Source organism: Nilaparvata lugens, chromosome 3 (genome assembly GCF_014356525.2).
Source record: "Nilaparvata lugens isolate BPH chromosome 3, ASM1435652v1, whole genome shotgun sequence".
In the NCBI taxonomy this organism is placed as follows: Eukaryota; Metazoa; Arthropoda; class Insecta; order Hemiptera; family Delphacidae; genus Nilaparvata; species Nilaparvata lugens.
This window is the reverse complement of record NC_052506.1, coordinates 33,800,533-33,825,156: the sequence shown is the minus strand read 5'-3', so window position 1 is coordinate 33,825,156 and position 24,624 is coordinate 33,800,533. Positions and strand designations below refer to the sequence as shown.

The 24,624-nt window shown below is 35.4% G+C and overlaps 2 protein-coding genes and 1 long non-coding RNA gene across 3 annotated transcripts in view; 2 read left to right on the top strand and 1 right to left on the bottom strand.

The window, feature by feature from the left end:
• The first annotated feature begins 409 nt into the window (after positions 1 to 409).
• LOC120350400 lies at positions 410 to 1,758 on the top strand. Its single transcript, XR_005570745.1, has 2 exons — positions 410 to 874; positions 1,619 to 1,758. It is a non-coding gene; the product is annotated as an uncharacterized LOC120350400 (long non-coding RNA).
• Positions 1,759 to 5,388: 3,630 nt separating this feature from the next.
• On the top strand, positions 5,389 to 17,670 carry LOC111047899 (39S ribosomal protein S18a, mitochondrial). The gene is made up of 4 exons (XM_022333753.2): positions 5,389 to 5,804; positions 7,102 to 7,247; positions 10,892 to 11,015; positions 17,429 to 17,670. The coding sequence occupies exons 1-4, from the start codon at positions 5,702 to 5,704 to the stop codon at positions 17,572 to 17,574; spliced, it is 519 nt and encodes a 172-aa protein (XP_022189445.1). The 5' UTR covers positions 5,389 to 5,701; the 3' UTR covers positions 17,575 to 17,670.
• A 1,422-nt stretch (positions 17,671 to 19,092) lies between these two features.
• The window catches only part of LOC111060739 (CDAN1-interacting nuclease 1), a 30,844-nt gene continuing 25,312 nt past the window's right edge, over positions 19,093 to 24,624 (bottom strand). Inside the window, exons 6-7 of the mRNA XM_039423579.1 lie at positions 21,562 to 21,822; positions 19,093 to 19,309 (exon numbers count right to left, since the gene is read on the bottom strand). Of these exons, the coding sequence (XP_039279513.1) occupies positions 19,162 to 19,309; positions 21,562 to 21,822 (409 nt within the window). The 3' untranslated portion in view covers positions 19,093 to 19,161. The remainder of the gene's footprint in view (positions 19,310 to 21,561; positions 21,823 to 24,624) is intronic.

Genomic DNA, 24,624 nt, shown 5'->3' with positions numbered 1-24,624 from the left:
TGGAAGTTTAGGTTACAAGTTCTATCCTACTCTGAAAATCGAATTTGAATAGTTTATAATATTCATATCTTATCTGTATTTCATTCATCCAAATAAAATGATAGTATATTATTGCAGAATACTTTATTCAATTCTAGAAGCATAAACTGATTCCGTTACATAAACTATTTGTAAAAACGTTCAGCACCATGGATATTTCCCAAGTAGTTCCAAAATTATCCACCAGGTTTCGTGATAAACGATTAAACGCAGGTTTGAGGTTAGATTCTATTATACTCTGAAAATTGAATTTGAATAGTTTATAATATCTTATTTGTATTTCATTTATCCAAATAGAATGATAGTATCTTATTGCAAAATACTTTGTTCAATTCTAGAAGCATAAACTGATTCTGATTCATAAACTATTTTGTAAACACATTCACATCAAATCAGAATCAGCTGACTTCAAGGTAATTTTACAGCCCTAGGGCCATAAAAATTTTACCGGCCTGGTCAGAAAACAATCACTTTCGGCCTCCATATGAGGCACGAAAACCAGCTTATTACATCCCAGTGGGGCGAAAACACATCTTTCCCCCTGGTGCAAACGATATTTTTTGTCAGACTTCCTCAATAGCAGCTGTTTTCCAAGCATTAAATCAAGACGCTAAACAGCTGTTTGCAGAACAAGAAAAAAATGTTATTTTTATTACAGCATACTATACTTTGAAGAGATCATATGTTTATTAAGCTGGATTTTCGCACAAAGTAGGAGAACATTACTTTTACATTACACTTACTTGTAATATAAGTAAGAGAAGTAGGAGAACATTACTCTTCTCTTCTCTGTGGTTTTCGTTTATGCATGAATGCTGTCGGCGACAACGACAGGGTGAGGATCTTACATTGTGTACATTTAACTATGTCTACATAACCTAAAATAATATGTCCAATTATGCTTTAATGGGGGATCTCGAGTTTATACGTTTTTATACTTTCAAATAGCAATATATTGATATTATTAGAAATGTTTTTATTATTGAATAATAAACACAAATAATGGAAAGTTATTTGATCAGCTGTTTTAGCACACTTGAAATTTGGATAATATGAATGTCAACAATACCTTTAATACCTTCTGCTTTATCCATTACCCACACTTGTGGGATCGATAGCATCATGAAGCTCGATTTCAATATACACAATAACACAAAAACTATTCAGATGGCAGATAAAACAGTGACCACTTTTTAGAAAAAATTCAGATCATCACTCATAAATTCATTCACGCTATAATATGCTTTATCACAAATCAGCTTCCTGACGGTTCTCTTGAAGGCAGCCTCATCCAACTGCTTGACACCAGGAGGCAGCTGGTTGAAGAATTTCAGTGCAGAAACCCTATAGCTGGCCTGTGAATGGTAGAGACGTCTCCTGAAGACATCCAGCATCTCGCGGTATTGTGGTTTTGAGCGTCACTTTGGGCAGCCAGAGTATGCTGTATCCTCTTGATATACACCAAGGCCAGGAGGATGTAATGACTGAAGACCGTCAGCACACCAAGGCGAGCAAAGATGGGCTTGCAGTGGGCAAGATGATCGCTGCCTGTTAAAATTCTTACAGCCTTCTTTTGCAGTCTCAGGACATCAGCAGCCCCCGCTGAATGACCCCAATGCTTGCCTTCGTCGACTGTGGAAATTTACGCATAAACTAAAACTAAAATGCACCTTTAGTTCCGAAATAGGAACATTCAAACAGTTGTCATCAGTGCCCCAGGTGAGAGTTTTGTCAACTACAACCACAAAATTCCTTATTCTAAAATAGTTTGCATAATGACCTGCAGGTAGTGGTATATTCTTCACTTGGTAACAACAATTTAAACTTCTTATTGTAAGAGTTTTGGTGAGAAGTCACCTTCATTAGTGCATGATCAGAAAACATCTGAATACATCTCTTATCCTAATCAAATTGATCCAGATTCAAATTCCTTCCTAACAGTGTCTTAAGCTAGGTTTACACTATGTACCAGAGCTACATAACACAGCTACATGTAGCTCAGCTATATAGCTCTGCTACAAGTTCAAAAAGTGACACTGGAGATCTGCTATATAGCCTGGCTATATAGCAGTTTCAAGCTTTTTTCTCAGCTATATAGCAGAAAATGAGCTATCCAAAATTTTCGGTAAACATCAAAGAGAATCAGAGCTATATTTAGCTACATATAGCTCTGCCACATATAGCTCTGCTAAATGTAAATTATTGTTTATAGCAGAGCTAGATGTAGCTGCTCTGTCCTTAAAGGAAGGCTGCCGAAGCTGTCTATTGCTGTATTTCCATAAGGTCTATAGTTTCAATCAGATACTTGTGGATAAGAATACTGCGTGAGGTCTACTGTTCACAGAACTACTAGTTATATTTAGATGTGGTATTTTCTGTTGAAATATCTATACATTTCATAACTTTACTCTAATATTGGCGTATGAAGGAGTCTCCTTTTTCCTTTTATATTATCGTCGAAATGCAAAATTTACAAAAACCTTGTATATAATGTATATATATACATATTATGTCGACGCTTAATTATGTTTGTTTGTTTGTTTGTTTGTTTTTAATATCTTCCCAGAGACTCTTAACAGAGTATGAGAATTGTCAAAAAAAAAAAAATGCTTGAAAACATTACTTTCAATAAGAAAAAATACACATGACACATACTCATATACATACATACATACATACATACATACACATACACACACATACAAACATATCAACACACAAAGGGCCCCTCCCTAAACATATATTCCTGTGTGGTATAAAATACACCTTCCATCAATAACTCTTTTAACTTCTTTCCGAATAAATTGAGATCTTCAACGTTTTTCATATCATCATGAAGCTTTCTAAAAAATTTAAGACCCATATATGTTGGCTTCTTTTCAAAAAGAGCTGTCCTATGGTACATGGAAGCAAAGTCTCCTCTATTTCTGGTTTGATACCTGTGGGAATCACTATTTCTAGCCGAAGCCTTATTTCTCCTGAAGTACATAATCACCTCATAAATGTAAAGCGAGGGAACGGTGATAATGCCTAGCTCCTTGAAATGATTCCTGCAAGATTCGAATTCCTTTTATTGACCGTATAGCTTTTTTCTGCAGCCTGAAAACTCTCTCCAAATTCTGACAGGACCCACCCCAAACAACAATGGCATAGCGAATATGTGACATAATTAGGGAATGGAAGACTGCCATTGTCAGTTTGGAATCATTTAACCTTCTAATCTGTCTGAGTGCAAAAACACCTGAGGAGATTCTATTACAAAGCTGATCAATATAGTAATCCCATGATAAATACTGGTCTAAAGCTACCCCTAGGAACTTAACAAAAAGAGGCTTGTCAACATTTGTATTATTTACTTGGACATTAATATTATGTGTTGGCCTAGAGTTATTCTTATGTCTAAACTGTAAGTATTGTGATTTCGATTCATTTATTCCAAGCTTAAGTTGTTGAAGTTATTGGCTATGGCATTTATGTTTAAAAAAGTGTCAATTTCTAAAACATTCACATCTTGTGATCCACAAATGTAGGAAGTGTCGTCAGCATATAATAGAACTCTACCCTGTGATATAACCTGTGGTATGTCATTCACATACAAAAGAAACAACAATGGTCCAAGGATACTTCCTTGTGGGACACCTGCATTTACTGATAGACTATTCGATAAATGTTTTATCAACTGCCCATCTTCCACCCTTGAAATCTCAACAACTTGAGACCTATTCAGGAGATAGGACCTGAACCACTCTAGCTCAATACCTCTCACACCCACTTTCTCCAACTTCTTCATCAAGATTTCATGGTCCACACAGTCAAAAGCTTTGCTTAAATCCAGGAAAACTCCAACAGTCTTTTTCCCCATGTCCATCATGTCAATTATGTCCTCAAACATAGATGCAATTGCCGTCTTCGTGGATTTATCCTTCTGAAAACCATGCTGCTCCTGCGCCAATATTCCATTCTGCATAAGATGCTCAACAAGACGAATTAACATGCATTTTTCAAACACCTTGCCAACAGAATTTCCTAAAGTGATCGGTCTAAAATTGTTTGCCTCATTTTTGTCACCACCCTTGTGGATAGGTACTATTTTTGCCTCCTTCAATTTATTGGGGAACACACCATTCTTTAGTGACTCATTAACTAGATAAGTGAGTGGAGTTAATAAGTTCTCCTTACAATACTTGATTACCATTGTCGACATTCCATCCAGACCGGTAGACATTTTCCCTTCAAACCAATCACAATCCTATCCACCTCTTCTTCTGAAAAAGGAGCAGCTATAAACCTGTTAATTGGGTTTGCTTGGTCACCTGGATGAGATGGAGAGGAATTTACACTGTTTAAAGGTACAGAGTTATTAATCTTTGTGCCAGCCTCCTGAAAAAACTTATTTAAATAGTTTGAGACCTCAGAACCTCCTGTTAGTACAATTCCCTCATCAGTCACCACTTTTCCTATGTAAATGTTCTCATTTTTTCTTAATGCACCACGCTCCTCATTTATTATCCTCCATACTGAACGATTTAAATTTTTGGACTCTCGTAATGAATCTGCAATAGATTTACCCTTAGCTATTTTAACCTCATTTATATAGAACCTCTTCAAATTCATATAGTGTTGCTCCTTTGCATAGTCTCTACTTTCCATCATGCGTTTGTATGCAGCTTTTAAATCATCCCGCAACTTCAAGAGATCATCAGTGATCCATTTATTTTTAATGTTTCCTCCACTAACTAGGATTTTTTTAATAGGACAGCAAACGTTGTAATGATAGTTCAAAGTTTGTGTAAATGCTGAAAATTTTGCATTTCAAGGATAATATAAAAGGAAAAAGGAGCCTCCTTCATATGCCAATATTGGAGTAAAAATCAGTCTATAGAATTATTCATCATAAATCAGCTGACAAGTGATTACACATATGTGTGGAGAAGCCAGTCTATTGCTGTATTTCCATAAGGTCTATAGTTTCAATCAGATACTTGTGGATAAGAATACTGCGTGAGGTCTACTGTTCACAGAACTACTAGTTATATTTAGATGTGGTATTTTCTGTTGAAATATCTATACATTTCATAACTTTACTCTAATATTGGCGTATGAAGGAGTCTCCTTTTTCCTTTTATATTATCCTCGAAATGCAAAATTTACAAAAACCTTGTATAATATATATATATATATATATATATATATATATATATATATATATATATATATTATGTCGACGCTTAATTAAAAAAGGAACATACCTGTCAAATTTCATGAAAATCTATTACCGCGTTTTTATTATTTTATATGTCTTTTTAATGAAGATACTAACTTGTGATCTGCAAGGAAAATGGTGATCTGTAACATTGCCATCATGATCAAGTAAAGTGTAGTCTGTTTGACCAGTGTTTTTTCCTCATGTTGACGCGATCTATCCAGGTCTTTGATCGAGAGAACATTTTTGTTCGAAAAAATGACCCAGCTTGTCGCCGACTTAGTTTGTCTGTTCTCAACCAGAACAACAGCTGTTCTCAGTCTTCTCACAGTTCTTAGTTCTCAGCTGTTCTCGTTCATAATATAGGTTATGATTTTTATTCTATTGTAGAAAGAAGTTTAATTATTTTACAAACTAGAATTATTATTAAACTGGAATTTCAGAAATAAACACTTAAGAATGCTACGTCCAATAACTGGAGGATTGGTTTTATTGAAACAAATTTTATCAAAAAATAATGGGCGAAGTTTTAGCGTTGCGGTCGTAAACAGAGTGAAAGAAAGTAAGTAACATATTATAATTATTATAATTGTTTACTTTTTTATTTATGTTAGTTTTGTATGTTTTGATTAAAGCATCCAAGGTTTTGATATTCTACAAAATATTATCAAACATTGAATCAAATTATAAAGATTTTTTTTTTGTAGATATAAACATAGACATAATAATAATAATAATTATAGACAAATCTTCAACATTAGCAGTGGTCAAATTCAAATACGCAACCTTATGTTCTTGTTTTCCAAAATATCAATAAGTTTGTACAGATTTATAAACTTGAATATATATTGTTGTTATGTGCTTTGAATCAATGCAAATACATATATGTTCTTACATCTTTGATAAAGGCATGACATCATTGATAAAGTGATACAGATTTTGTCTATTTTTCATGCGTTTTGTATGTAATTGAGAATTATTTTTTTAAAGGTATAAGACTATTATAGACTTATTTTACATCTTTCTCTTCAAAATTAAATTTTCTACAAGTTCTGTAAAAAATATGTTATGTTTATTGTAAATTTAACAGTAAATCTGCTTCAAACCTCAAAGGAACTTGTTTTTCAGGACCAAGTTTCGCGTATTTCGTCACATATCTTAAAAATTACTGTAGCTAGAGGTCTGGAAACGGTTTATCAATTTTTCAGTTCATTTGACCTAAAGTAAGCTAAATTTTCCATCTTAATTAACAGCCAACATATACCAGTAGGACTTCATTTCAGCAGGGAAACTGAAATTCAGACGAAATCTTTTGCCCTGTATAACTATTTTCGGACCTATGTTAATTGGAACGTTTTTTTCTTCATTTGATGTGAGGAATCACGACCTAACTAATGAGCACCTTTTTCAGAACATTCTGTATACGGTAGGCTATATAGATATATAATGCAATTATTGTAACGTCAATCTTCTAATTCTCAATTATAACGAAGAAAATTTATTTTTTTTAAGAAATCATAAGATTTAATATTGCATAAATTAAGAAGTTCCTATATATTAATAGCATTCAAAAGTTTTTCAGATCCACAATTGGAATTAATTTAATTGAAAGTCGTCGCTATATACATGAGATAAGTTTTCAAACAGCTATTTTTAATAATAAAATTGAAATAAATTGCATAAAAATAGGCTAGTGCGCTTGATTGTTTCCTCCACTTTCATAAAAAAGGAGTTCATATCTTCAATAATAACTGAGATAACAGCAGTAGCCCAACGATTGCACTTTAGCCATAGTTTTAAGAAGCATACTTCACCAATTATTTTATACTAATTCAAAATTTGTGATATGATTTTTTCAGTAATAGTTACTAAGGATGACAAGAAAACAATAATTGAAGGAATTTTGAAGCCATCAGATCGTGTGAACTTACTTCTTGACCCACCAGCAGATTCGAACCCTGAGGCATGCTCAATATGTAGGCTTGACGTCGACATCAAGCATACTGTGAGTAGATTTTCAAATCAAATTGTACATAAAAACCTAGATACAAGTACCTATGTTGTCCCATGTCTATCTATAATCATAGCCTCTCTAAAACCTTAGCCTCGGTATATGCTACTAGAGAGAGCACTGCTCCCTTGTTGCAGTTCTGTTCTTAGAAAGGTATGAACCTCATTATAACTAGTAGTTCTGTGAACAGTAAACCTCGCGCATTTATAAACCACAGCCTCCTCTAATACTGTCAAAGTAAATTCTATCCTGTAGTGTCGTGTCGGCGAGATATCGGTGTGAAAACGGCTTATGGCTGTTTGGGTTGGCTTATCAATAATGCTAATCATCTGTTGTAAACAACTATCACCAAAAGCCAATTGCCTATGCCTATACATGACACGCTCTCAACTGGTCAGCACGAGTTAAAAGCAGAGAAAGTTCAGAGAAAATACTACGATGTTACTTTGAGTTATTTATTGCATGCAATTAATAATAATCCACTCGACAACTGATGAATTTATAATATAATAAAGGAAATAATAAATTATTGGCTTATACACGTACAGGATAGGGAATTTACGAATGACGCAAAATCACGTCTGAACTCCTGAACTAATTAACTTGACATTTTGCATATAGATTATTTACCGAGGATGTTTATAGGCCTATTTAAAATTTTTAAATATTTTAGTAGGTCAAGTTTTCAGTTTGTCAAGTTTTTAATTAGGCCCTTGCGGAGCACGGGTTACCTGCTAGTCATAAATAATTCTTTAGTCTGTTTTTTACAGTAATAGCACAGTCAATAAAGACATTGATGGGCAAATTTCATTGAAAGCTGAATTTTTGCAGGGTGTTAGTATTCATTGTACAGAGCCTAAAACCGAAGATTCCCCATTGTTACACCGCTTGTTAAAGAAAGCATACATAGTTCTGAAATCCGAAGATTTATCCTCTCTTCAGAGTTTTGTTTTTCAATCAAACGGAGTAGATGAAGACAAATTTTAGACTACAGAGCTTTATAGAGAATAAATTTCACTACAATCCTATACCAATTACTTTGTTTTTCCTGCATTAATCTCTAGTTAGTGGGTGATAACAGAAAAATAATGAAAAAATGGGAAAATCAAAATTTATTTCTTTTCAATTACGTGTAACATGTCGATGATGAGTCAATTATTGATGAAATTTATTGGATCTCGAAGAGGAAAAAATTTTCTTCAACCTTCAAATCAAAATTGTTATCCTGAATACTTTCAAAATGGTATCCACTTGAAAACACCGAGTCCTTTGGGACTCCATGATTTGTACGCAGAACCCTTGAATTCGCTCCTCCAATTTATATGATCTGCCTTCAATCCTTCAAATAAGACTTGAGGGCCTGAAGAACAGCACCACCAAAGAACAGCACCACAGCAGCACCAAATTGCTCAATCTTACCAATCGCTATTTCATGGGATACGCAGTCAAACGCTTTACTCAAGTCATAGTGTCAGAGACAGGCAGTATGTTCCTTCAAAAGCTTCTTGGATCCTTCTGACAAGTTCAGAATCTGCTGTCACAGTCGATTTATTCTTCCTGAAGCCATGCTGCAGATCAGAGAAAAGCACATTAGTCTCAAAGAACTCCACCAGCTGTATCTTCATCACTGTTTCAAAGACCTTGGCGAAAATTGGAATGACAGATATGTCTATAGCTATTCATGGTGCTAGGATATACTCTCTTGTAAATAGTTACTGTGCGCGCAGTCTTCAACAAATCTCGGAAATTTCCAGCCCTCAAACACTTGTTGATAATCTCGGACAAGGGTTGGGCAATGACGTCAATAATGGCTTTTAACATGAGATTAGTCATACCGTGGATATCTGGCTGTTGAAGTTGGACACAATTTTAATTAAGTCAGTTGAAGAAACATTACAGAAATATCATGCAATTAATTCCAGCTGGCTAAATGGTAAATCACAACAATTTCTTTTCTTATGGACTTTCAATGTTATTTTATTATCCTGAAAAAGCACGAAGGAGTGAGTCAATTATGTTTTCCAATGAACTTGACCTGTAAAATGGTTCGAAGAATATGTGTTTAAAATTTGAAGCTGATTGATCAATTCTTTCTTAAGTTATTGTAGAACAAACAGACGGACGACTTTGGCATTGAGTGAGAGCTCGCTAACCTCGTTCAATAAATATAAGTTAATTTTAGTTTCTTAATTTTAATTTAAAGTATTTCAATTACTCTTCTGCTTGTTCTGTCCAATGCTCCTGTATGCGGATGTGATCTCTCTCATAAGGTCATTTGCATGCAGTAATGACTTGTTTCTGTGTGATTTACCAGTTATTTTTTTTTTTTAATCTTGTGCATTTTTCCTTGAGCAGTTGCTCATTATATTATTCTATTGTAGCTCCAGAAGAAAGTCTATTGATGTATTTTCTACTGTATTGTTTCTGTACTGTTTCTACTGTATTTTCTAATAAACCAGTTTATTGCTTATCCTCCTGATATTTTTATAAACATTGTATGGTACATACAAAAACTAAATTTAACTTATATTTATTGAACGAGGTTAGCGAGTTCTCACTTTAGCTCTTGTAGAGTAAGAAATTAGCTTTTTTTTCTTAATGTATTTCCTATAGTGTAACGGATAATTACTTGTGTGATTATTGTTGCAGTTACTCTTTTACTTTTCACTTTGTACATTTTTATGCAGAAGTAGAGTCAAATTTATTATTTTTTCATTTTTTATGATTTATTTATAATAAATTTCAATGTGAATAACTTTGAAACGGTTTGAGATATCAATGTGTGATTTTCGCCATTCATTTTCTCTTGAAATTCTGTATCATATGACCACCTTCCAATCTAAAAAAAATGAAATTGGATTAAAAATTGCGAATCCAAGATGGCTGACAAAAATTTTGAAATACAGAAGAGTAGTTTTTCCATTTAAAATGAATCCCCAACGAAACGTACTGTCAAATCATCCTTGTAAAATAAATATTGGTCTATTTCCATAAAGTTGACCACCAATATATATTAGCATAGCCACCTCTAATACATGGCCCCGGCCTACAAAATTGCAACGTCACAGTGTAGGCCTAGAATCTAATGATTGGTGAAAAAGATTTAAAAAAATACCAGCTGATCTTTTTCACCAATCATGTATTAGATTGTAGGCTTACTCTGCGACGTTGCAATATTGTAGGCCAGGGCCTTTTATTAGAGGTGGCTATGCTAATAGGGTCCTAAGGCTACGTCAATACACACCATTCAATTACAACATACTTAAATTTTAAGTACGTCTAGAGAATACGGAAAGAGTAAGGACACGAAAAGAAATCGGTAGGAAAATGAAAATTTCTACTTTACAGTTGGTTATTCTTACAGCTTCAAGATCACCTATTGTTCTAGTTGAACATCACATCTACTATCAATGTATTTAGTCTCAATTTTTCAACATTTATTGGTGAAATCATTAGCCACTGTCAATATTGAATTCTTTCTGAACAATGGTTTGTCAGTTTCCCGGTTTTTCCGTTTAATAAAGCTAGCATTTTATGTTGGTTAAAATGTAACTTGATAGTTAGTACCTCACATCAATCTGTGAAAACTTCCCTACCCTGTATTTAAGATATTGCGGCTAATAACTTTATTATTACAGGATGTGCTGCTTCTGAGTCAGTTTATGCGCTCTGATGGAGGAATGCTACCGCGTCGAGTCACTGGGCTGTGCAGAACTCAACAGAAACGGATGTCCAAACTAGTAACAATGGCCTTGAAAGCTGGTAAGTTGAAAGCAAAGTTCCTTTCAAGATTTAGATATTTGTGTAGGAATGTGATTAGAGAGCTTCCTTGAAATTATTTGAAATGGGGATCAAATGGGTTTTAGAAACGAGACGGGCCGCCGAAAACAATGGATGGATAGGTAGAAGTTCTAGTGACCCTTCAGCGGTCGCTTATTGTAATAATTTCGACATTTTCGTGGCCTATTGTTAAGGGGTCACAGATTTCACATTCAGAGGAATATATTGGTAGACCAGTCTGGTTACTTGAAGGCACATTCAGCTTTAAACCAGCGGTAGCCTACAGTGATTGGATAAACACACATTACTATCGATGATAAGTACAAATTTAGTCGAACTAAGACCATTTATATAGTCTACTTGATGAGACTAAACACATTATATATACATTATGTTCAATCAAATAGAATTCAAAAGGACTCCAAAAAATCGTACCTTCAATAATTATTGAATTGTATGTACGGTAACACAACTTAGTCTGTATACAGCTTGTGAGCAAGTTGAGTTCAATCAAATGAATCATTGGGATTAATACAATATAAGTACTTGATCACTGATTTAGATTCAATAATATTGTAAAATACAAGTGACTGAGAAGAAGAAGACAAGTAACAGATGTAAAGTGCAAAGTAATAGATAATTTGGTGGTCGCTACCAGCTCAAAGTGCCTTCCAGAAACGAGAAGTGACCATTAGTGAGGATAATGAGGCGGAATCAGAGGACAATAGAGTATGGTAGTAGAGCGTTGGAGAACCTTGATTGGACAATACCCATAGTGGACAGGTAGCGCGGCCTCGTTTCCTTTCCATTACCCGATTAAATTAATATTAAACAAGATTGGCCCGTGCAAGGCAGATCGGCGCTAGATTTCAACCGTTAACGCCTTCTATCATGATTATATTTGAGATTATTTTTGCACGTTCCCTTGAAATTCGTCTTATCGAGTTTTGACTTTGCATCCGTTGATAGTCTAAAAAGTAATTAATCAAGATGAAGTATTTCTTTGTCCATGTTTTCTTTCGATCTCCTTGTCAGGGCCGTCTGTGGTCGAATAGACAGGTTGGCAGTGTGTGTATCGTGCGCCGCTATCCTCTTAGTTAATCATATTAATTTGTGCTCCTCAATAATTTCCGTCACTGAATAGTATGATGTTGCAATGATATATTTTTCTAGTATTTTATGGAGTTGTAGTAGTAAAATGTCATTATTTATAAACAAAATATCATTCATACAAAAAATGTAATTCATACTAAGAAATAACAAAAAATAAAAATTCCAAAAATTTACATAATTTATAAAAAAAAACCACAAGACACTATTTATGGCATAACCATGAAGGTTGTCTGCCTGGAGTCGGTATCTACTAATAATTAAATTCTATTATTAAATCATTTCTTAGTTTTAGAGCTGTTTCCAAAAATGCCATAATTTTTCTCCAGTCTTTCCCATTTAGCCATTCAATCACTTCTAGTTCGGCAAGTTTAAATTTTCCTAACCATTTTTTACGAGCACCCCCCAATATCAGTGTTTTAGTTTTACTTAGAATTGTATTGGAGGGTTAAGTGTTAGAGAGGGCCGGCTGCGCCCTAACTTCGCCCTCCTAGGTTTTTAATAAAGGCAGCTAATCAATCAATCAATCAATCAATATTGGACACCCACCCATAAAGTGAAACATATTCTCTACGTCGCCCGTGTTACATAGTGAGCATCGCCACTGCATTTCGTCTCTGTCGTGAGAAAAATTGAGGCGGGAAAGGGATCCCCTTGCTTTAATTATTAAGCTTATCTTCCTTCTATCGGAAAGACACTCAAGATAAGATCTGTTATCGTTTTGCCGCTCTAACTGTCTATACAACCCATGAAACTGTGCTTCGTTCGCTTTTTGTATCTACTCATCTCTCATCTCCTGTTTCATTCTTTCGCACAAGCAGCTCAACTCCACCTTCCAATGACTCTTTTCATTTAAACATCTTATCAAATTGCACCCGAATTCCTCGTCCCAGCTCCTCTATTCTTTGTACCATGAAATCTTACTTCTTAATATCTTCTCTGCTAATACTCGAGGTAGCCTTCCTCGGGGCAATTTTATTATTATTCTTAAAATAAATTCAACATGCAACTTTACAATAAATATGAAAATTGGTTCTAAATCTAGTTCCAAATGCATTATGTAATTGGGAGTCGACTGGGGTAGCATGAAAAGTTTCTTAGCGAAAAATCTTGGCAATGTTTCTAACATATCATAGCCTTTAAAACCCCACACCTGAGCTCCATATGTTGCCACTGTTCTTACGACTGCTCTGTATACTTTCCACTTCACCTTTATATCTATGATGTTGTTACCAATGAAATTTCTCCATACGCCATTCATTCCGAATTTTGCAAGTGACGTCCGCTCCCTAATATGCTCGGCAAATGATAACTTTGATGTTAAAGTAACGCCCAAATATTTATACTTGTTCACCACCTCTATCTCCTCACCACCTAGGTACCACCTCTCATGTTCCGCCACACGTCCTCCTTTCCTAAACACCACTATTTTAGATAACATTCTATTTATCACCATCCCCCATTTCTCACAATAACACTGAATATCATCAATCATTTTCTACAAAGCTTTTGGTGTAGAGGCCAATAAAACTAGATCATCCGCACACAGCAGAACCTTGACGTTTAATTCATCCAACCAGATTCCCTCTCTTAAACTATCACTCAAATCATTTATAAACAAGGAGAAGAGCAACGGGTATAACAAACAGCCTTGCTTTAATCCACATGTGGTCTCGAAAAAATCGGACATCTTATTTCCACACCAGATTCTAGCTTTTGTGTCTTCATACATACTAGAAATAATCCTAACAAACTGGTCTGACAAACCCATCATATATAATTTTTGAATGAGTGCTATTCTATCAATTTTATCATACGCGGCTTTCAAGTCGACGAAAAAACAATACATTTTTCTCCCTCTACCTTGAAGTTTCAAGTTAATTATACTGATTAGGTTGAAGATATTGTCAGAAGTGGAATACTCTTTCCTAAAGCCCGCCTGGTACTCACATAAGACCTTATTCACGGTAACCCACCTTTCCAGCCTTCCAAGCAACACCCCTGCAAACAATTTAGCAATAGAGTTCCCAAAAGATATCCCTCTATAGTTCTCTACATCCGATAAATCACCTTTTTTGAATATAGGGAAAATTACTGATTCACTAAAACAACTAGGTATGTCTGCGCTCTTAATTATGTGATTAAATAGCGACAGAACAGTATTCAATAATTTATCGGGGGCTTTCTTAAAAAATTCTATCGGTATTCCATCTGTGCCCGGTGCTTTCCCATCCTTACATCTGCGGAGCGCTTCTTTTAACTCATCCTTTCCTATAGTCGCATCCAGAATTTCACTCCTATTGACAGGGCCCACCAGTACATCAATACCTCCCAGAGCCTCTGGTGTAAACTGTCGCTCAAAAAATCTATTCCACTGTTCCGATGTTATAGCATTACTTGTTAATCTTCTTGATGATTTAAATAACCTCACCGTCTCCCAAAAGTTTTTAGAATCTCTTACGTTAGCCAATTTTACTGCCGCATCGTGATAATATTTTTTCTTTTTATTCTTGCACAATATTTTATAGTTATATTTCAAATCTGTATAAGTACGCCTAGTGACCTCAGAATTGCTTCTCCTGAATAAATTCAACATTTTGAAGCACCTCAGTCTCTCTCTTTCACACTCCCAGTCAAACCACACCTGTTTAAATTTTCCATTTACCGGTACCCTATTATTCTCTCGCTGTCTATTCATACTCTCCTTGATTATTCCAAGAATGCTATTCGTGGCGCGTTCAACATCAGTAACATCATCCAAATCTGATTCGTTTAATTGATTTCTTACACGCTCCTGATACTGTCGCTCTACATTTCCTTTCCAACCATACCTCGTCAGCGGCAGCAGATAATCTTCATTTACTCGCAATTCACTCACTTTTACTGCTACTTCTACGGGGAAATTATCAAAAAATATTTCTTGCTTCACCTTAAAATCATTTATATCCTTGAGCAAACCTCTAGACACACAACACAAATCTATCATTGAAGCACCTGAACCTCTAGTGAACGTAAATTCTCCAAATTCACCACTCGTTGTTCTCCCATTTAATATTACTAGATCATATCTTTCACAGAGGTCCAAAATTATTTTACCTCTACGATTCAATACCATGTCTTTCGATCTTCGATCCCATTTAACTCTAAATTCTGGATCTAATAATTCCTCCGGTATGACCTGGCTATTTCCTACTCTACAATTAAAATCTCCCAATAAAATAAAATTTCTACTGTTATAATTATTTTCTAAAATCTCTAATCTTTGCCACAAATTTAATAAGTCCCCATCCCACCTATCCTCAGCACAATTCAAATAGACTGGTATTATAACAGCACTTGTGTTAAGGAAATCAATTTCTAAACCTTCGAAATCATTAAATACTTTAAAACCAGCTTTTCCCTTCAACTTTCTTTTATTATACCTATAAATCAAACCTCCACTTCCCCTTCCAAATAAACTACTTCTTACTGCAGCAACAAAACGCAAATCAAACTCCTGAAAATCTCTTTCAAATAAAATATTATTAGCCTGTTCTAAAAACGTTTCACATACACAGAATACATCATACGATTTGATGAAATTAATGAAATTTAGATCCTTCATCTTACCTTTTATCCCAGCTACGATATACCCAACAACTTTTATATCCTGACAATTATTATTTACAGAAGAACTATTTACACTAATTATACTCGACTCGTGACAGACATCACTTCCCTATCCAGCCACATGTTCGTTCTCATTCTCGTCTGCTACTTCATCCGCGTTTGCCTTGTTCCGATCTCCTGCTATGATTTTCTGGAAACTGTCTTTTAAATCCACGCGAAGCATTTCCCTCAGCTTTCCTATACCATCTAGACTTCCCGCTTTCAGTCCATCTTTGCCTGAATACGTGAAAACTTGTTTTTCCACATACAATCGATCCACGTTCAGGTGAATGTTCGTATCAGCACCAACCGCCCGAATGATTTCTCTTCTCAAAGTTAGTAACGCCGCACGTTTCTTTCTCGTTTCATGGCTGAAGTCTCTATGCACTATGAACGGTGTGTTTTTGAGTCTTTTAGTATTTTTTAGAATGCACTCGAGGTCACCGTCAGCTGGAAGGTGAGCGATAATCGGCGCCCCTTCTCTTCTTGATCCTAAAGGATGCGCTCGATTTATATTAATTTGCTTTCCACATTTCAAGACGTCGGCACAAAAACTCTTTATAACTTCACTACAGTCATCTTCCCTACCATACTGTATCTTATGGAATGTTAATTGTGAGTTTTTCAAACTTAGGCTATCTTGAAGAATATTTAAGGAATATGATCATGCATAATATTGTGTGCTTATATTTGTTAAGACTTTTTTACGGAATGCCAATGCAACTTCGTCCATTTTGACCACTTTTCTAATTTGGGTCTGTATCTATGAATGAACTAAAGTATGTAGATTGAAACCACTGTAAGCAACTTGCTTTTAGTGAATAGAGGTCTACAGTGCTGCAGCGAATCTCTGGTTTGGATGGTTCTTAAGGATTTTTTCTTGCTTCGTAGAATTATTTCCATGCAGCTGTGCGCTGATGCTCCCCAAGCGACAATGCCTTATCGCAACTGTGAGGTGTTCTAAGCAACAAATGAAGTACCTTCTTCGGACAGTTCTATCCGAAAAGTTAAAATCCTTACTGCAAGTAGGAATGGCAGCCAAATATCGATATTTCAGTAAAATATAATCGATGTTTAACCTTCCAATACATCAGAAAAATAGCTATTTTTGTTGTACCGATATTTCATATTTTAGAAGACTACTGAATGTATTGAATATTATTCAATTATTCAATATGAGGACGCGTTTATTAATGTTATTTGTTAGCCTATGACTTCCACATATATTCTTTCAGGCAGACAATTGAAGAGCTTGAGTCCCGAATAATATGGTCCTTTTTCCAAAAGTGTCAGTCTGTGAGCCGGGTACTGATATACAGCTGAACTCTTCCCTCTTGTGCCATAACCATGGCAAACTAGATTTTTTCAAATCTCAGAAGTTTTGAAGACAAAATTTACAGTTTCAAGGAAGTGCAATGAAGTTTATGTTTTCAACTCATTTCCACGATAACGACAATCCTTCTTAAAACTGCAAATCAACAATTTCTTATTTTTGCGCTTGTGCATTTAGCAAAATCATCACTAACTGCAAGAATTACTCAGTTTTCTACTTATAATTTTTTTGTGCATAGAGCATGAATAAATTCCCTGCCTTTTACCACATGCTCCAGTAATAATGGTTTTGTTGCACTTGACAGGTCTGATGCCAAACCTGGCTCCAGCCAACAGCAAGCGAGATCCAGCGAGGCGTGACAAGTTCAAGAAGAATCACCGCTACTATGATGAGAGCACCATCAGGCCGCCGTTCCGACTCAAGTATCCAACTGATGAAAACTTTCTTTAGTGTTATCAATGTATATTCTTGCAATAAACTCTCCATTTAGTAATAAAAATTTAATCTTTTACTCACAATTTAGCAATTAAAATGATGTGACAAGATGTTTAGTTCAGATTTATTTATCTGTTATTATAGAAATTCTTTATTTGAATTGGGTAAGAACTTAGGAAGGCCTACTCAAACGATACATCACAATGTTTTACCATGATCCATGTAATCTTGTAAAATACTGCAAAAATTTAATATTTACGTTCTCAATGATAATTAGGAGTAGAATTGGATGGAATTTATTCTACGTTAGCTAATCTATATAAAAAGTTGTAGATTTCTTGAAAGTAATAACACTTTTAAGAAACGTAGTAGTATTCCATCAAGGACAAAACTAGTAAGGTTTGTGTACGACCAAATATTACACACATGATCAGCCCATCAATAATAATTAATTATACATTTTTGAAATTACAGCCGAAAAGACTGGAGTTTGATTCCAACACTGTTAAGTATCTTAATACTACCATAGAACAATAAACACTTACAAGGTACCTACAGTGTTAGGAACTTGAAAATTATTTCTGTAAATTTCTAAAACACATCCTCAATTACACATATTCTGCAAGATTAAAGGAATATTAATTATGATTACAATTAAAGGTAATTATTTTTACTTGTTTCAACATTTAGGGCCGGTTTCCGAGCTCGGGATTTAGCTAAGTTCTAGACTTTAAACATCTGGAGTCAGAAAATTGGCTTTCCGAAATGGGGCGATAATTTTTATGGGGTGATGGGTAATTTTTATGATAATTCTTATTTTCTCATTTCTATAATTGGAAACCTTTTTCCTTGACGAAGTGAAACATTTCTAAATCATTCAAAATATTTCTTATAATTTTTATGTAATTTTTATTCATTTTATTTTGTGTTCAATTTTCTAGTATTTAAAAAATTAATTTGAATGTGGACGGGGTGGACTACGACTACGCCCCGTATACTTTAAACAGCTGGAGTCAGAAAATTGGCTTTCCGAAATGGGGCGATAATTTTTATGGGGTGATGGGTAATTTTCGTGATAATTCTTTTTTCTCATTTCTATAATTGGAAACTTTTTTCCTTGACGAAATGAAACATTCCTAAATCATTCAAAATAGCTGAAACTTTATCCTATTTTTCTTCATTTTATTTTGTTTTCAATTTTCTAGTTTTTCGAAATCTAATTTAAACGTGGACGGGGCGGACTACCACTACGCCCCGTTTCGGAAAGCCAATTTTCTGACTCCAGCTGTTTAAAGTCTAGAGCTTAGCTAAATCCCGAACTCGGAAACCTACCCTTAAATTCTAATAAGTTTCAATTTTCTTTAATGACTTTGATGATCACATCATTAATGGAAATGTTGATAATCAATTTGCAGAAAAATTAAATTAAATATATTTTGTTGAGACTGTGAATATATGGATGGATTTCATAATATGTTGCTCACAAGATTAGTAGCAAATAAATAATTGGAAGAGGTCATGAAATTGAAGAAATTAAATCACAAAAATTACTTTTTTAATAAAAATAATTTGTTTTTCTGTACAGTGAAGTTTGATGAATGACTAGAGCAATGATGGCGCTTTGATAATGCTGGGATTCATGAACACAAGATTTTCGGGAACATCGTTTCTTACAATAAACCTGTTTTCAGGTGATTTAATTATATCCTCGGTGCAGCCAAACCAGTAGATTACTAATCCGGGTCCAAACCTGAAAATTAAATCATATACGTTTATATTTTTAAAACGCTAAGGGTTATATTAGTATTTCAAATTCAAATTTATTCTATCAAGATTTACACTTGATATTCAGTCCTGAAGTATACAAATAACAAAGGAATCTTTAGTATTTCGATTTTTCTAGGTTTTTCTTTTGAAATGGATTGAGACCAATCTGAAAGAGACCCAAAGCTATAATGATAATTATTGGTGACAACTCACATTAGTCCGGGCGCAAATTTACAATTACAATGCAAATGAGACTAATGCAATAACATTAGAAGATAAAATAATAAGGTAGTCCTTGTGCTATTTTTCTCCCAAATTTATAGGTGACAAAGTCCAAGATAAGGTTAGAATTTTACGTGTATAATTTTTATAAAATTTTAGTACAATGTATATACTAAATGTACTAGAAAAAGTTCTCCATAGTCATTTTAGGGTTAAAACCTTGGAAGATATCGCATGGAAGATTTCATCATCTTGGAAGATTTCTTCATTTGGACTATTATAATCAGAAACGAATAATAATAAATCGAAATCCCAGGCAAACACCTCGAAAACAAGATGATCGCAAAACTTTTCGCTTCCCAGTGGTTCTGCCTGGAGCACATATGGGCAATATTCAGTTTCAACCATCATCACCAACTACATTGCCCTCACATTAATATTTCGCACAATGATATAAGTTCATGAAATTAAGTTATATGAGAATCACCCGTTTGATGCACTTCATTTCAGTATTTCCTAGTGGATAGGTGCGCATAAGGACACCTCAAGGATCAAAATTTCAAACACATAACTTTTGACAATGCTCAGATTTCATTGTACTACACTTCATTCTTCCCGGAAGGATAGGCCATGACTTAACACTGCCCTTTTTAGGTAAAAGGAAAGATAGGCCGTGACTCAACACTGCCCCCTGTAGGAAAGGAAGAGTAGGCCGTAACTTAACACTGCCCCTTTTTGGTAAAAAGAATGATAGGTCGTAACTCAACACTGCCCTTTTTAGGTAAAAGGAAAGAAAGGCCGTAACTCAACACTGCGCCTTTTAGGTAAAAGGAAAGATAGGCCGTAACTTAACACTGCCCTTTTTAGGTAAAAGGAAAGATGGGCCGTAACTTAACACTGCCCTTTTCAGGTAAAAGGAAAGAAAGGCCGTAACTTAACACTGCCCTTTTCAGGTAAAAGAAAATATCGTTACGGCATTAACACTGCCCCCTGTAGGAAAGCAAGAGTAGGCCGTAACTTAACACTGCCCCTTTTTGGTAAAAGGAATGATAGACAAGAATAGTATAATGTATATTTAAGGATACTATATACTATAGTGAGGTCCACGTTATAATGACAGTATTCGATTAACTTTGATGTTGCTAACCTTGTCTATCATTCGACAAAGCAGGTAGTACTATCCTTTTCTAGCTCCGCAACGATGCCAAATCTGTTTTTAACAATTTAGAAATATAATTAATTAAGGCAGAGAACATTCAACGCTCTTCTTCTATCTTTATCCACTGCCATTATAAAGTGGACCTCACTATATCCTTGTAGGTTACCTACATTCCATTTTTACTCACTATTATCTACCATATAGGTACTGTTTCAAGTTCCAAAACTATATTGGTAATATAAAAAAAACTTGAAAGAGATTATATCGAAGTTATTAATCACGAATATATGCTATAGACTAATAAGCACGGGCGAGCGATTCTATTTCTTATAATCCCATATAAGCTCCATTATAGAATTCAAATAATTGGAATCTTAATGGCGGCGGCGGCGGGAACTAAGTTCAATGGCCAAACTGTCTTTGATATAGAAACTGTAAATTGTCAGAATGTGGTTCATTTCGAGATCAAGAGCTGGTTCAATTCAGTTTAAGCTTCACTGTGCAAACGTCAATGAGCCTTACCTAGCACCAACCTCATGCTACAATAGCTTACATATTGGCAATTGACCTACTAAGCTGATTGTGATGCCTATGAGCTTGTGCATAGGTAATGAGACAAAATGTTGACGAGCGGTGAGTGAATCTACAGCTTTAGGTGGGTTTAGAACTACTGGGAAGCAATAGCAATATTTTTGTCTGCTCTTCAAGTAGTCAACCTTAAGGATTTTTCCTCCGTCTGTCTGCATACGTTGGTGTATTTCTGTGTGCGTTTGTCCTGAAGACGAGAGTAGCAGGCGCATAAGTCCTTACGTATCTTATCGATAGCTTATTACCACGGAATGACCATCACGCACCTGTTCCAATAGCTGACATACTGGTTGGTGGCATACTGGGCGTGCAGCGGTGCGTCGGCGAAGAGCGCCTTGCTCTCGATCCAGTTGACGATGGCGGGGGCGCCGCTGGCGGTGGCGTTGGCAATGGCCAGTGGAAAGTCCAGCTTCACGTCGGGTGTTTTGTCGTAGCCTCGTGCGCGCAGCACGCTCTCGTCTTTGAACGAGACGCCCAGCGCACGCAGCTTCGCCTTCAGCACTTCCTCGTAGTCGGCGCCTATGCAGCTGTGCCATGCAATACAATCAAACTACTGTATTTAGATATTTCACACAAGGGTTATATAAATTACTATTTGAAGAATACACACACTAAATTAATTGAAAACGGTTATATTGTTGAGAAGGAAAGTACAGTAGAACCACGAAGGCGCTGCTAACGTTGCACCAGGATGCACAGGCCCGCAGCGATAAAGGGGGAATCGATGAAGATTTCATCGCCGACATAACAAGAATAATTTGACAGTAGATTTCATTGAGAATTCTATTTGAAATGGAGAATTACTTTTCAAAAATTACTCTGTTGCTTTAACATCTTTGACCCTCATTTCAATCCAAATTCATAACCCTGTTGGAGATGGAAGAGGCAATAAAGGATATGAAGATTGGAAAGGCACCAGGATTGGTTGAAATAGTCCCTGAATATATCAAATATGGAGGATCCGGGGTTAAGCGTTATTTGTGGCAACTGTTCAGGAAAGTTTGGAACTACAGAGAAGTCCCCATAGATGGGGATGTATCCCAAGAATTTGAGATTAAAAAGGGGCATGAAACAAGGAGACAGCCTCAGTCCGCTGCTCATTATAGTCTTTATGAACAGTATATTAAAGTACTGCAAAAGGAACACACCGAAAATGAAAGTGGGTCATAAAAATCTTAGACCAGTATATGAGCAGGCCTTGGTATGAGGAAGAGCAGTACGGGATCAATCGACAGATCTGGGAACAATCATCTATGCAGACGGAAAGATGGATAGAGAAATTTTAAGCCGAGTGAAAAAAGCAATGAATGTATATTTCCAGCTGAACAACACTGTGGTTGGCAAAAGAGAGCTGTCTATGACAAGAATATTTGATTGAATGTTTGCTCCAACTCTCATATATGGTAGTAAAAGCTGGGTAACCCTTAAAAAACACTGGAGTAAGGTTACTAAAACAGAAATGAGGTTCCATAGGAGAGCAATAGGAAAGACAAGACGTGATAGATGGCGAAATGAGAGTGACAGGGGAAGTGGGAAGAAGAGCTCTGATGGAGGACATTAAAGAAAGACAACTCAAGTGGTTTGGGCACCTCATCAGAATGCAAGAATGTCGCCCGGTGAAGGAAGTGGTGGAGGCTAGAAGGGAGGGAAATAGACGGAGGGGTAGACCTAGGATGAACTGGGAGGGTTATCTGGAGGGATTGGGTGGTGAGAGAGGCAGGACGATGCGAGAAATGAGAAGAATGGCAGAGGATAAGGCAACGAGGATGAGATGGACCGAGGCTGGTACCCCTACGCTGTAGTGGAAGAAAAAGAAGAAGACTATTTATTAAACTTCCTTCCTTCAAGATACTTTGCTTCAAAAATATTATCCGAACATTCTTACTCCAATGACAGACGCTTACGCTGAAAGAGATGTTATCTAAATGGTGTTTAGTTCAGGCAATGAATGCTCAAAAAAGGGTATAGAGGGAAAAGTTTGGAAGACAATTTTTGAGCCCGCAGTTCTGTTTAGGGTAGTGAGGAGGTAAAGATATCAAAAGTCCCCACCCCTACCCACTGTGCTAAGGGGTTTGGGGTGGTTCAAAGTTACCATTTTTTAGTTTCTCGCATATAACTCGAAAACTATGCATTTTACATACATGACTATTCTGTAAGAAATTAAAGCTTACATAATCTCCTATAATATTTATCTGACAACTTTTTCTATATCTCTCTCACTTTTCGAGGTATTTGGAGAGAATGTTTTGAACACAATTTTTGACTTTGCAGCTTTATTGGGACTAGTTAGGGGGTGAACATATCAAAAGTCCCCAACCCTATCCATTGTGCTAAAGTGATGAGGGTGGTTTAAAAGTTGCATTTTTCAATTTTTTGCTTACACGCTCATATCTTGAGAAAAATGCGTTCAACCGACATGACTAGCTATTCAGAAATGAAGCTTGATAAATTCTCTACAATATTTGTTTTATGTGGTTATTTTTGATATCTCCAACAGTTTTCAAGATATACGCTCTTAAAAGTGTAAAATTGTTGAAATAAAAGCTTTTAATCCTATTTTTTGATGTTTCAGGGCCTACAACTCTCCAACAATGCATCATAAAAATGAATGTTTGTAGAGCTTTGTTTTCTCTTTAATTTGATGTATTATTTCACTACTTAATGTTTTCCTTCTATTGTTATAAGAGCAAAAATAGCAAAAAATTGAGGGAAATTTGTTTTTTTTTTCAAAAATGTCACATCTTTTAGAGCGGATACCTCGAAAAGTGAGAGAGATATAGAAAAAGTTGTCAGATAAATATTATAGCAGATTATATAAGCTTTAATTTCTTATAGAATAGTCATGTATGTAAAATGCATAGTTTTCGAGTTATAAGCGAGAAACCAAAAAATGGTAACTTTGAACCACCCCAACCCCCTTAGCACAGTGGGTAGGGGTGGGGACTTTTGATACGTTTACCTCCTCACTACCCTAAACAGAACTGCGGGCTCAAAAATTGTCTTCCCAACTTTTCCCTCTATAACACTTCGTTGGCTGGGCTAGTTTATGTATGGTTGTTCTTGAGAATACGACTCTTTATACAGGGTGTTTACGAACTCCCCACCAATACTCTAGGAAATTGTTCCTGGGTAACAAACATATCTAAATATCATATTTAAATTGTCCGGAAGTCTTCAGTTACTCACACAGCGGCCATTTTGCTTTTTTCACTTATTTTTTTCTAAATAATGATTGAACATACGAAAATGAAACTTTGCACAATCATTTAAAAGAACTAGACAAAGCTACAAAAAAATTATGGATAATTTTTCAAATTCATGAAACAAAA